The 14,286-nt window shown below is 40.6% G+C and overlaps 1 protein-coding gene across 1 annotated transcript in view; it reads left to right on the top strand.

Moving 5' to 3' along the window:
- The window catches only part of LOC101173614 (plasma membrane calcium-transporting ATPase 1-like), a 53,736-nt gene that overhangs the window by 25,941 nt on the left and 13,509 nt on the right, over window positions 1-14,286 (top strand). Inside the window, exons 8-16 of the mRNA XM_023955477.1 lie at window positions 647-793; window positions 1,432-1,646; window positions 1,873-2,115; window positions 6,209-6,450; window positions 6,563-6,800; window positions 6,893-7,072; window positions 7,152-7,239; window positions 12,653-12,759; window positions 12,851-13,042. Of these exons, the coding sequence (XP_023811245.1) occupies window positions 647-793; window positions 1,432-1,646; window positions 1,873-2,115; window positions 6,209-6,450; window positions 6,563-6,800; window positions 6,893-7,072; window positions 7,152-7,239; window positions 12,653-12,759; window positions 12,851-13,042 (1,652 nt within the window). The remainder of the gene's footprint in view (window positions 1-646; window positions 794-1,431; window positions 1,647-1,872; window positions 2,116-6,208; window positions 6,451-6,562; window positions 6,801-6,892; window positions 7,073-7,151; window positions 7,240-12,652; window positions 12,760-12,850; window positions 13,043-14,286) is intronic.

Here is a 14,286-nt window from a genome sequence, read left to right as displayed (position 1 = left end):
GTATGTTTACTGCTGACACACTTCATTATTGGTTATCATCTCTACACCCTCTCAACAGTTGAGACTCCAGAGTTGGTTGATTTTGAAGCACTTAAAAAAATAACAAGGGAAAAAACAATGATAAAAATAGATATAATCTATTTGAGATAATAATTCATAAAATGATTAGAAAATGAATTAAAGAAAATGATGATATCTTCCTGACATTATAATTACTCGATATCCAAACTAGACACATTTGTGCTTGTGCTGTACATAAACTACACACATAGATCAAATGGAATCCATTGAATGTTATGATTGTCTAATATAGTTAAATTAATTGCTTGAAAGGGACTGAAGTGGTGCATATATAATCCCAACCCTGTTACATGTTAACTGTTTTTACATATTACCTGGTTCTTTACAGCTTTTTAAAGTATTTAATACGTTTTCAGTCCAAGTGCAAATTATGTATTAAGTAACAAAGATATAGCTCTCATTGTTTCTATTTTAAAGATGTTATTGCAGTATTGCAGAATCGGTTCAATTGTCAGAGAAATGAGTTTGATTTCTGATGCACACCTGTGCACATTCGTCTTTTTCATTCAGTGCTACCTCTCTGCTGTGTCAACACTTGTTTGACTTGTTCCCTTCTGAAATGCAGGAAAAAACAAGGATGGAGCCACTGTGGAGATGCAACCACTAAACGAAGATGGAGACTTAGAGAAAAAGAAAAAGAATTTACCCAAGAAGGAGAAATCTGTCCTGCAGGGGAAGCTCACTAAGCTTGCTGTTCAGATTGGTCAAGCAGGTACAGATGGAGAAACTCATTCTCTTTAGGCAGTATGAATGTGTCCAAATCCCCTCACTGCTCCCCAACCCCCTTAAAGACTATCAAGTGCTGGACTATGTAGTGCCCTGGATTTCAGAACAATTCAGACAGCATGCTCACTACTTTGAAACGGGTGGCCATATGATGTCACCCATTTTACGAAGTAAACACCCTATATATATATTAAATATATAATAATAATAAGTATATATTAAATAAATATGTTTTGAAGCTTTTCAAAAAATAAACTGTAGGCTTTTATCTTGTTATTTTTCCTGTTGTTTTTTTCTTTTACTGATCCGAAAAATGATCCGAACCGTGACTCTCATACCGTGACGTGTTACGAACCGTGAGTTTTGTGATCCGTTGCATCCTTACTTACAGCTTAATACACAGATGGCCTTTTTGTTTCTTTGCTAATCATATACTGATCTCTATTATTTTGTCCTAAAAATGGCTTCTGAGTTTCTAAAAATGTTTTTCCTTCTTGATTTCTTGTGAAAAAGAGGCTCATTTTATCTAGTGTCGTCCCCCCAGGTTTCTTTGACAGTTTGTGGACACCCTCCTTCATCCTTTAGGCATTGTAGAGTCTTAACATGTTTGCGTTCTGTCTCCAGGTTTGCTCATGTCTGCTCTGACTTTCATCATCCTCATCACTCGCTTCCTGATTGATAGCTTCTGGATTCAGGGCGTCCCCTTCGCGCCTGAGTGTGTGCCGGTCTACGTGCAGTATCTGGTCAAGTTCTTCATCATTGGTGTGACTGTGCTGGTGGTGGCGGTGCCTGAAGGTCTCCCTCTGGCTGTCACCATCTCCCTGGCATATTCTGTCAAGGTCTTTTTGCCATTATGTGAATATAAATCAAAACCAGGGCTCTGGGGAGGTTGAAAGAGGATAAAGTTTATTGAGTTGTTTCTAAACTCTTAGATGGATCAGGTGCACAAGTCAGATCTGGACTTATGAGGGATTTTTACCTTCCTAAGACAACTTAGGATCAAAGTTTGTTCATTTTTTGACATTTTAAACAGATTAAACAATCAAAATTGGCTCTTTTTTTCAGAAAATGATGAAGGACAATAATCTGGTTCGCCATTTGGATGCCTGTGAGACGATGGGCAATGCCACAGCTATCTGCTCTGATAAGACTGGCACACTCACAATGAACCGCATGAGGGTGGTGCAGATCTACATCGCTGGACTACACTTCAAAAAGGTGCCTGATCCGGACCTCCTCCCAGCCAAGATCTTAGATCTTCTCATCCTAAGCATTGGAGTCAACAGCGCCTACACCACCAAGATTATGGTGAGATTTAAAAATAACTCTTCGTTGAGGACGCTCTGTGAGTGAAGTATTTATAGGGAGAGCTGTCATGGCAGCAGCTCAGCAGTTTTAACAATACATCAGCAGCAGATGAAAAATGCCATTTAACAAAATAGCTTATTTGTAACGTAGAAAATACTCTGGGCAGACCACAAGCTCCCTACTTATACAGAGAGCTCTCAGCTCCAATATTGCTTGTGGTTTTTGTTTCACCTGTAATGTTTGGTTGAGGTTATGAGGGGCTGTAAGCTAGCAGGACAGTGGGTAAATATGTAGGTGACCGGAAGTAGGGGCGAGTTTGCTCTGTGTCGACAGTTCTGCCCACCACTCAAAGGCGAATTTCAGATGAACTCCTGCCGCTCTGCAGAAACTAAGTCCCAGATTTTTTAAAGATTTCGGCTAAAAACTGCACGATTATGTTGAAAATAGATTAGAAGAAAACATGAAGGGACCACACAAATGTCACCTTAAGAAAAACCGTTACAAAGGGCAACATTTCTGGACTGTTGCCTTTTTGGGTCTAAAATGAAATCAATCAGACACCAGGTTTGGCAACAGCAGGGCCTTCCAAGAAAAGAACCTTCTAGTAATTGAATCGGTTAGTTCAAAAGTATGGAAGCGATTCTGTAGCAAATTAAAAGTAAAAGAAGCTGCATTTTTTGACTCAAAATTAAAATGAAAAGCAATCCACCAAAATGCTTTTTCATTTTCTTTAACACTGCTCATTCTGTCAATTAATTAAAATGATAAAGAAAAGGGTATTTGACATTTCATTTTCAAAAAGTTCTCTGGTAAATGTGTAGAAAAATTCATTTAGAAATGTTTAATTTGACAATTAAAATGGATTAACAGAAATGCTTTTTCATTTTCAAAACGAATCTGCAACAAATGACTCAAAATGAAAATGAAAAATCAATACTTCAAAGTCCTTTTTTTCTTCCTACTTAAAATTCATAATTAAAACAAAAATGTAAAGAGGGGATTGTATTTTTATTTTAACATGCAGCCTGCGAATAGTGTCACATAATTCAATTCCACTTAGCATTTCCAGAGGGGAGGCGGGTCGATGAATGTCATTTCTATCTCTGTGTGTGCGGCTGCTAACAGACACATGCTAGGAGCAGTGCAGCTTTGTGTTAGCGTCAGAGGAGAGGGCTTTGTGATGGTCGTGAACTTCTGATGATTTTACACAGCATCTCAGGACTACGTAGCAGCATTTCCGCCTTATGAAGTCCTCCTTCGGACGCACCGCAATTTGTCGAAACCCCCCCCCCCCCTCCCCCCACCCGGACAAGCTTTGTCTTCGGACCGGCAGCTGCCTTCGCATAGGGGAGCGCTAAGCCCCGCGATCCGAAGCTCCAGATCGCTGAAGGAGGAAATGCTGCCACGATCTGAGACACCATCATCTGAATTTGTGTTTCAGTGATATCCAGAACAAAATAAAGGATGATGTAATTCCCACATATTTACATCCAAGATGCTCATTTTGGCATTGCCTGCACGGATTTTAAGTACCTTCACAGCTAATGTTGTTAGCACATATTAGCCCAATGCTAACCCGTCTGTCGGGTCCTTGCAGCGAAGAAAAAAGCAGCTTTGTGTTGATTTTACTGTTTGAGGACAACTGGTGCCCCATCAACAGCTTTAGCAGATTTAACAATGCTAAATGTTTGCTGGTTGGACCAACACACACAGCGTGAAGCTGCAGGAGACTATCTTCTAAATGTGCTTTTATTACAGTTATGATTATTATTAAGGGCCTGCTCGTTCATATTTTTTTAAATCTGTGCGGTCAGTGATTTTTTCTTCACTGAAAGGACCCGAAAGATGAGTTAGCATTAGGCTAATACGTGCTAAAAACATTAGCCGTGGAGGGACTTAAAACTCTGTGTGGGCAATGAGCATCTTGGATGTAAATATGTGGGAATTACATCATCCTTTATTTTGTTCTGGACACCACTGGAAACACAAATTCAGATGATGGTTTCTCAGATCTTAGCAGCATTTCCTCCTTCAGCAATCTGGAGCTTCTGATTGCGGGGCTTAGCGCTCCGCTATGCGAAGGCGGCTGCCGGTCCGAAGACAAAGCTTGTCCGGAGGAGGGAGTTTCGACGAACCGCGGTGCGTCCGAAGGAGGACCGCAGAAGGCGCAAATGCTGCTACGTAGTCCTGAGAAGCTGTGTAAAATCATCAGAAGTTCACAACCATCACAAAGCCCTCTCCTCTGCCGCTAACACAAAGCTACACTGCTCCTAGCATGTGTCTGTTAGCAGCCGGACACACGGAGATAGAAATGACGTCATCGCCCCGCCTCCCCTCTGGAAATGCTAAGTGGAATTGAAATATGCGACACTGTTCGCAGGGTGGATGTTAAAATGAAAATGCAATCCCCTCTTTGCATTTTCATTTTAATTATGACAGAGAATAAGCGGTTTTTAAGTAGAAAATGAAAAAAGCATTTTGAAGTATTGATTTTCCATTTTAATTTTGAGTCATTTGATGCAGTTACATTTTGAAAATGAAAAAGCATTTCTGTTAATCCATTTTAATTGTCAAATTAGACATTTCTAAATGAATTTTTCTACACATTTACCAGAGAACTTTTTGAAAATGAAATGTCAAATACCATTTTCTTTATCATTTTAATTGAGTGACAGAATAATCAATGTTGAAGAAGAAAATAAAAAAAACATTTTGGCGGATTGCTTTTTCATTTTAATTTTGACTCAAAAATGCAGCTTCATTTAGAAAATGAAAAAGCATTTCTGGTTTTGACTTTTACTTTTAATTATGCTACAGAATCGCTTCCATACCAAAGGGGCCCAAATCCAAGAGGTTTGTTTTTCCAGGAAATGATTTTAATTGCATAGCTTAAAGGGAGGCTACAACAAATGATTAATACTTTACACTGATTTAGCACCAGTTCATAGCTTAAAAATGCTACAATATGAAGCACCTCACTTTTATCATTTCAGAGGACTAGCAAATTAAAGTCTCTGGACTTGGGCCCTTCTTGAATTAAACAGGGGCGCTACCATATTCTATAACTGGTGCTGCCATCTATGGGATGAAGCAAAACCCAGGCAAGAGAGGCCCAAGTCCAGGAATTTTGCACTTAATGCATTTTAAATGTCAAGCATAGTCAATACATTACAACGGACTTGGGACTTTTTTGCACATAATCAGATAGCTTTTCCCTTGAGGACCATAGAACATATAACATCTCTACTTTAAAAAATTGTGGACTTGGGCCCCTTTTGAACTAACCAATTCACCATGGGTGTCATGATGTGGGAATGCTCACCTAAGATAACTTGAAATACGCTGCCTGTATATTTCGTATTTATTTATGCCAATATTTCTAAATATATATATATATATATATATATATATATATATATATATATATATATATATATATATATATATATATATATATATATATATATGTAGATATATACATATATATATATATATATATATATATATATATATGTATATATATATATATGTATATATCTACATATATATATATATATATATATATATATATATATATATATATATATATATATATATAGGGTTAGGGTTATATATATACATATATATATATATATATATATATACATATATATATTGTACTGCTACTCAGCTTAATTTCCCTTACGGGTATTAATAAAATTGACTTAGAAATCAATGCAAGAAATTTGGGACACAGCTGTAAGAATTCTGTATTGCAGGGAAGACCGACCTGGAACTGCTACATTTACTATTTTACTGCTGTTGTAGCTAGTTGTTTTAGTTTTTGTAGTTTGTTGAGTTTTATTGCTGATGTAAGTATGACCTGCTCAGCTCATTTCTGACACTGACACGGAGGGGGTTTCGTCTGCTTTGAAACGTGGTAAAAAGTACATGGGAATTTTGAAGAGATCAGTTGAATCAACAGAATTGCTGCTGCTATCAGTATTCATCCTCTGTTAAATCCCTTGTTTTTAAACTACTGAATAGATGGCTTGATTGAAAACATTGTTTTCAAAATTGTCTTGAGTCTTTTGCTTTCACCTCATATCTGTAGCCTCCGGAGAGGGAAGGTGGGCTGCCCCGCCAGATTGGAAACAAGACCGAATGTGCTCTTCTGGGACTTTGCCTCGACCTGCGACGAGACTACCAGACCATTCGCAATGAGTTCCCTGAAGAGAAGCTCTTCAAAGTCTACACCTTCAACTCTGTACGGAAGTCAATGAGCACAGTTCTGAGGCACCACGATGGCAGTTACCAAATGTTCAGCAAAGGAGCTTCTGAGATTCTGCTCAAGAAGTAGGTTTACTTGTGATGACTGAACCTGTGCTCATATGTTAGCTCTTTGAGATGATGAATTCACATGGACTGGATGGAATGATTTTTAATTTCTTGTGTCAAACTTCTCCAGATGCTGCCAGATCTTGATGGCCAGTGGCAAACCTAAAGTCTTCAAACCTCACGATCGAGAAGACCTGGTGAAAAAGGTGATTGAGCCAATGGCTTCAGAGGGGCTTAGAACCATCTGCATTGCCTACAGAGACTTTCCTGTATCTGAAGGAGAACCTGATTGGGACAATGAGGCCGAAATCCTCACTGGACTCACATGCATCGGAGTGGTCGGGATTGAGGATCCTGTGAGACCTGAGGTGCACCATCCTTTGCTTTAAATTTTACCAGGCTTTTACATCTGTAGAGCAGTCGACACGTCCCTGTATGGATTGTCGTTGTTTATGTTCAGGTGCCAGAAGCCATCAGGAAATGCCAGCGTGCGGGAATCACTGTCCGCATGGTGACTGGAGACAACATCAATACTGCCCGGGCCATTGCCACAAAGTGTGGCATTTTGCAACCTGGAGATGACTTTCTGTGCATGGAGGGCAAAGAGTTCAACCGCAGGATTCGCAACGAGCAAGGCGAGGTCAGAGAAAGGGATCCATAGACATGGATTTATTATTCTGTACACTGCAGTCAGATGTTCTGCTCCTTTCTTCCTTCAGATTGAGCAGGAACGTTTAGACAAGATTTGGCCCAAGCTGAGAGTTCTGGCTCGATCCTCTCCGACAGACAAACACACTTTAGTCAAAGGTGAGGCATGACTTACAGACCTTTTCTTTCAGCTGAACTAATGAGTCCTGCTAAACGGCTGCTTAAATCCCCAATGATAACAACTTTCAGGCATGCACAGTCGTGGGTTTTGCAGTTAAACAAAATGCTGATTTTGCAAACAATAGCAAGGCCTAAGGACTTTTCTGCTTCTTTCCTGGTCCATGAGATGTAAAGTGAACTTTGATGAACACCACATGTGCTCTAATATATTTCAACAGTTTATGTTCTCCTTTGATTCTGATAATCTGTTTTTTTTGCACAAGTACTTTTCAAAATAGACCAGTTTATTAAACTTCTGATTAGTTCAAAATACATCTGTCCTAATTTAAATAAAAACATCTGTTCTTTAATTCAGTTTGGCGTTTAAAGTTTCCATTTCACACAATCAAGGCTTCATAAAGAACATTTTTTCAGAAATAGTCGACTGCTCAGTCATTGCTGTTTGACAAACATAACATTTGACAATATTTTCAAACTGTGATGCTACGTCCACACCGCTCTTTTGTCTTTTCAAAACACGTAAAATGCTAACAGAAAATTATATCATGGAGAAAAAATTAACATTTTTGGTTTCTGCCCAGCTGGAATTATACGACATCAGGGTTGTGTCAAAATTCCTTCACTGCTTAGTGAACTATATGGTGCATTTGCCATTTTGTGGCGCTGTCTGAATCTACAATTCCTAAATCCAGTGCCCTAGAAATTTTCCAGAAGTCTGCAAAAACTAATACGATCTTGTCACTAGTGGTAAAAAGATAGACCAGAATGCATTGCATCAATATTTTTTTATTTCAATTTATAAAATAAACGATCCACATTTTCTTCATCAGAACTCAGTGGATTCATAAACAGTCTTTGTAAAACATCCACATTTGGTATGTTTTCAATTCTGGAAAATGGTGACGTCGTATTTGTTGTTCATAAAAAAAAAGAAGGAACGAACATGTTGTCTGAATTGCTTTTTTAAATCCAGGGCACTGAAAAGTCCTGCACGACTGGTATATCGTCTTTTAGTAGTTAGAGAGTAGGGAGGACCTTTGGACATAGCCCAAGTCTCTCATATATCGAAATAGAGCTGTAAAAGAAAAGGTCTGGAGCAAGATTTGCACCATTTCGACATTCCTGTGTCAACAACATATAATCTTAAAAACGCGTTCATTAACTTGTGTTGAAGGCAAGACATGTGGCCGGTGTGAACGGAGTTGGTGGTGTATGAAGGACCCACATCCAGGAGACCACGCTTGTGGCTCAAACTCTAAGGTTTATAGTACAACACCCAGGGAGCAATAATATCTAGAACTTGAATAATTTGTCACTACAGAAAAAACAATATGGGAAAAATTAGGATTATCAAGAAAATGTTTTAAAAAACCGCATTAGATCAGGAATGTTTATTCTGAGCAACGTGACTGTTAATAGCTGTTTATTTCTCTGTAGAAGTCTATGGGATTTTAGCTTCTTTAGCAGGTACTTCCTGTTTCCAACGCCAGGGGTCAGTCTGGTTCTTATTTACAGTCATGGTCAGTGAGCAGTGATTGGTCCAAATCGTTTCCATGCCAACCATTCTCGCCAATCAGGAGTGAGTTTGACAGATGTCCACACCTCTACCTCTTGATGGCGGGCTCAGCATAATCTTACAAATGTAACGTTCGCCACATAGATGATCTTCTTCTTCTTCAAAAGAAGATAAACACATTTTTCCCTGGACCCTGGAAAGTAATCAAATATGGCGGCGGGCGGCGGTTCAGCAGCTAACAGCTCTCCCTATTTATGCTATTTCTTTTGCATAAATGTTATTTTTACTTTCGCTGTCCAGCACTATAGTCGGTCGGACTTAATAAACATTGGATTAGGACACACGCTGAGCATCTCCAGTGACTTTCACCGCGCTTATAACATCCCCGTGGAGATCGCGCGCCCAGCGGGGTCTCCGTGGATTGTCGCCGGGCCCGGAAGGAGCCGCAGGCGGAAGCGAAAGCGGGGCTGTCGGGCCGGTCTGTGGCTGAAACTGAGGAAGAAGCCGCTCAGACCTCCGGTACCGAGCCTTTACCTGTCGAGCGGAAGATCCTCAGCACTCGGAGCGAACGCACTGGAGCTAGAAGTGGCGGGAGATCGCTTTGTGCGGGACTGCTGCGTTTTACTAATCACTGAAACGGGGCCGGTGCCGCTTGCGGGTCGCACGCTACACCGCTGTGCCGGGGACAGCGGCACGAGCGGAGGAGGGGGGCTGAGTCTCTACATTCACGAAGGCTGGTGCAACAACAGCGCCGCGCTGGAGACGCACCGCTCCACAAACCTGGAGTTCATGACGGTCAGATGCAGACCCTTCTACCTCCCCAGAGAGCTGACTGTCGTCTTCATCACGGCCGTCTGCATCCCGCCGGATGCTGACGTAAACGCCGCCCTGAATCTACTGCTGCACCGCACCGACAAGCACCAACGCGCTCATCCTAACGGTGTTCACATCATAGCCGGGGAGTTCAGCAAAGCAAACCTCCAATCGGTGCTGCCAAACTTCCACCGACATCCCAGCGGGGGACGTACTCTGGATCATGTTTACTCCAACATCGAACATGCATACCGAGCAGCCGCCCTCCCACATCTGGACCACCCCCCACTGCGACTTGTCCCGGCTTACTCTCCCCTCTGCCATCGAGCCAAACCCAACGGTTCCCTCCACCAACTTCAGAGTTGCTTTGAGACCACCCGGTGGGACGCCGTCCATCATGAGGGCCTGACTGTTTTTGCAGATACTGTGCTCAACTACATCCAGTCCTGCCATGGAAACGTCACTGTGGATCAGGCCATTCAGATACACACGCGCCAAAAACCTTGGATGACAAATCAGGTCCGCATGCTCCTCCGTGCCCGCCAAACAGCCTTCAGGTCTGGAGACAGAACCCTTTACAGAGCTGTGCGTGCCCACCTCAGGAGAGCCATCAAAGAGGCCAAGGCAGCCTATAACAGGCTTGTGGAAGACCTCCAACAGTTATGGCAGGGGTCTAGACATCCACCAACCATAGAGGCTTTGCGGGGGTCCCTGAAGAGCTAAACAGCTTTACTGGGTTTGGGTTTCAAGCACAATACCCTGCCACTACGCTCATTACAACCGTTGGTGCTGCTCCATTTACTCTCAGAGTAAAGGACGTTAAACAGTTACTCCAATCAGTGGGCCCTAGGATGGCGACTGGCCTGGACGGTGTACCTGGGATCCCCTTTTCAACCTGTTTCTGACCCAAGTTAACATCCTACGCTGTCTGAAGCTGGCAACCATCACCCCCCCCCCCCCCCCCCCAAAAAAAACCTCCCACAGCCAATCTCAATGATTACCGACTCACTGCACTGTTCAAAGTTCTACCAATTCAATTCAGCACATCAACATCTGCCTCCCCATGGACCCACATCAGTTCACATACAGGTCATTGTCATCTGATAGACTAAGAGACGTTTTCTTCTAGAGTTGTGACAATCACGAATGAACCAAAACATTTTTTTCAACATCTCATGAAAATAACTGGAACAAAGTCACGATTGGTTGGAAGCTGTCCTCTTTTTCGTTCTTTTCATTTCTCTCTGACTTGAGTTCACACCTGTGGTTCACACAGATGCTGAAACAAGCTCCTCCTCTATATTTCATGAGCATGAGTTGTGCATGCTTGATTCAGAAAAAAACACTAGTTAACAGCAGTAGAAGGACAGGGAGGAGCATCTGCCATTAGTTGCCTTTGAGTTTTTCTGTTCTTAAAATGTTCTTCTGATATAACTTTTCATTAAAAGCTTGTACATAAAACTCTGTTGTAGTCTGGTTTGTCTTTGTGTATTTAGGTGTTGCAGGAAAAACTTTGGTCAAAGTACTTTTACATATATTTGCACTAAGAGCAAGTGATCTCTGGGTTAATTCAGAAAGATATGGTCGTGAAATATTTACCATAAATCCATAACCGACTTTGAAATCTTGTCAAATGAAGCTAAAATTAATATTTCAAGAATGATCCAAAATTGGTGGTAAAGCTGGGTTTGGTTTGAAACTGCTGATTCAGATGTCAGCCCATCATTCCTCCATGTGATTATTTCCAGCATAAAATGAATAAACTCCAGACCGGCTTCTTAAAAATGAAGAAATAAATGAAGGAGCCAAATGAGCTTCACTTTTAAACAGCTCCTTGTTTTTTATTTTTTTTTACATAACTTGCAAAAGGGAGTTGCTGATAACTAAATTTTGTCTTACCTGTACAATGACAATAAAGCTATTCTGATTTTGAATCTGAGGCAGGTGTATATTTATATATTTAAAAAACAAAGAGTTGACATGAAGAAGAAATAAATATAGCCATATTAATTCGAAATAAACTCAAATCTAGTTTTTTTTAGCATTTAATGTTTAACAGGTGGTTGGACCGGACATTTTTAAGGGAACAGCGCAGACATGTTTATGGTTACACAGGAAAACTGACAGGATATCTTTAATCCATTCCTCATAGCCAGTTAGATTAATATTTCACACAAACTGTGGTACAAGCACCAAATTTACCATGGATGTACCTTAACATCCCCTCTTTCAGAAAAGCATGTTTATCATGAGAAAAATCCAAAACAGTGGCTATTTTTAAAGATGACAGCCATACACTCATTTGTTACAAAATATGGATTTTACTTGCCTCAGCCTCAACAATTTGGGCTGTCCGTGCACAAATTGCAATCTTTTAACTTGAGGGGTACCTACAGAATACAATTTTTTATATTTTTAAATCTTTGATTTTTTCCCTTGGAAACATATGTTTCTGAAAGAGGGCATCCTCAGGTTCATCCATGCCAAATTTGGTGCTTGTACCACAAAATTCATGATTTTTTATTAAGCAGTTCCACTATCAGTGACTCATACAGACTGAAGAACATACAACCACATCCTGCTTACTTTGGTGTGGCTGATAGAGTTCCTAACCACAGTTTACAGGTCACTTCTTCTTCTTTTTTGTATCGAAAAGCATGGGGGGGGGGGGGGGGCGGTCTATCCTGCAACACTCGGTGTAAATGGCCTTTAGCTTAGCTTTAACAAAAACAAAAAAGGAATAAAAGTCCACGTCAACCTCAAAGGAAATTAGGTTTTATCCTTCAGAAAACTCTGAACACTCACTGCTTATAAATAACTACCAGAGGTACCAAAATGACAACGACTTGAAAGGAGTTCTTATGTATAAGAAAAAACTCAATTGGTATGAATGGAAGTTTGGAAAAGATGATCAGAAAAAATTCTGGTATTGATTTTTAGAAATCAGACTGTTTAGAAACGCTTTTTAAAAATCATAAATTGAATATGTGCTTTTCCTTCTGTGTATTACAGGAGTTTTAATAGTAAACTCCTCCACTGACCGTATGTTTATTTGGCTGTCAGGTATAATTGACAGTACAGTGCTGGAGCAGAGGCAGGTGGTCGCAGTAACTGGAGACGGAACGAATGATGGCCCCGCCCTCAAAAAAGCAGATGTTGGCTTTGCGATGGTAACCACTGCCATTGCTGTCCCAAGAATTTCAAGCTAAATTGGCTGATGTTTCTGATTATACTGTAAACGCCATCATCTTTGGTTTACAGGGCATTGCAGGAACGGACGTGGCAAAAGAGGCGTCGGACATTATCCTGACGGATGACAACTTCACCAGCATCGTCAAAGCTGTCATGTGGGGCAGGAACGTCTACGACAGCATCTCAAAGTTCCTGCAGTTCCAGCTCACAGTCAATGTGGTTGCTGTTACTGTTGCATTCACCGGAGCCTGCATTACTCAGGTCAGCAGCTGCTGCTGCGTCTTTAAGCAGGAATATGAGAGCATCGTGTTTGTTTACGCTGCCAGAAGAACATCAATGACCAGAATGTAAGATTATGAACAGAACCACAATGACCAAAACGTGAGATTATGAACAGAACCACAATGACCAAAACGTGAGATTATGAACAGAACCACATTGATCAGAACGTGAGGTTATGAACAGAACCACAATGACTAGAACGTGAGATTATGAACAGAACCACATTGACCAGAACGTGAGGTTATGAACAGAACCACAATGACCAGAACGTGAGATTATGAACAGAACCACAATGACCAGAACGTGAGATTATGAACAGAACCACAATGACTAGAACGTGAGGTTATGAACAGAACCACAATGACTAAAACGTTATGTTATGAACAGAACCACATTGACCAGAACGTGAGGTTATGAACAGAACCACAATGATTAGAAGATGAGATTATGAACAGAACCACAATGACTAGAAGATGAAGTTATGAACAGAACCACAATGACCAGAACGTGAGATTATGAACAGAACCACAATGACTAGAAGATGAAGTTATGAACAGAACCACAATGACCAGAACGTGAGATTATGAACAGAACCACAATGACCAGAACGTGAGGTTATGAACAGAACCACAATGACTAAAACGTTATGTTATGAACAGAACCACATTGACCAGAACGTGAGGTTATGAACAGAACCACAATGAGCAGAACGTGAGATTATGAACAAAACCACAATGACCAGAACGTGAGATTATGAACAGAACCACAATGACCAGAACGTGAGATTATGAACAGAACCACAATGACTAGAACGTGAGGTTATGAACAGAACCACAATGACTAAAACGTTATGTTATGAACAGAACCACATTGACCAGAACGTGAGGTTATGAACAGAACCACAATGATTAGAAGATGAGATTATGAACAGAACCACAATGACTAGAAGATGAGGTTATGAACAGAACCACAATGACCAGAACGTGAGATTATGAACAGAACCACAATGACCAGAACGTGAGATTATGAACAGAACCACAATGACTAGAATGTGAGGTTATGAACAGAACCACAATGACTAAAACGTTATGTTATGAACAGAACCACATTGACCAGAACCTGAGGTTATGAACAGAACCACAATGAGCAGAACGTGAAATTATGAACAAAACCACAATGACCAGAACGTGAGATTTTGAAAAGAACCACAATGACCAGAACGT

The sequence above is a fragment of the Oryzias latipes genome, chromosome 6 (genome assembly GCF_002234675.1).
Source record: "Oryzias latipes chromosome 6, ASM223467v1".
Lineage (NCBI taxonomy): Eukaryota > Metazoa > Chordata > Actinopteri > Beloniformes > Adrianichthyidae > Oryzias > Oryzias latipes.
The sequence above is the reverse complement of the archived record's forward strand: the minus strand, read 5'-3'. Positions and strand labels throughout refer to the sequence as shown.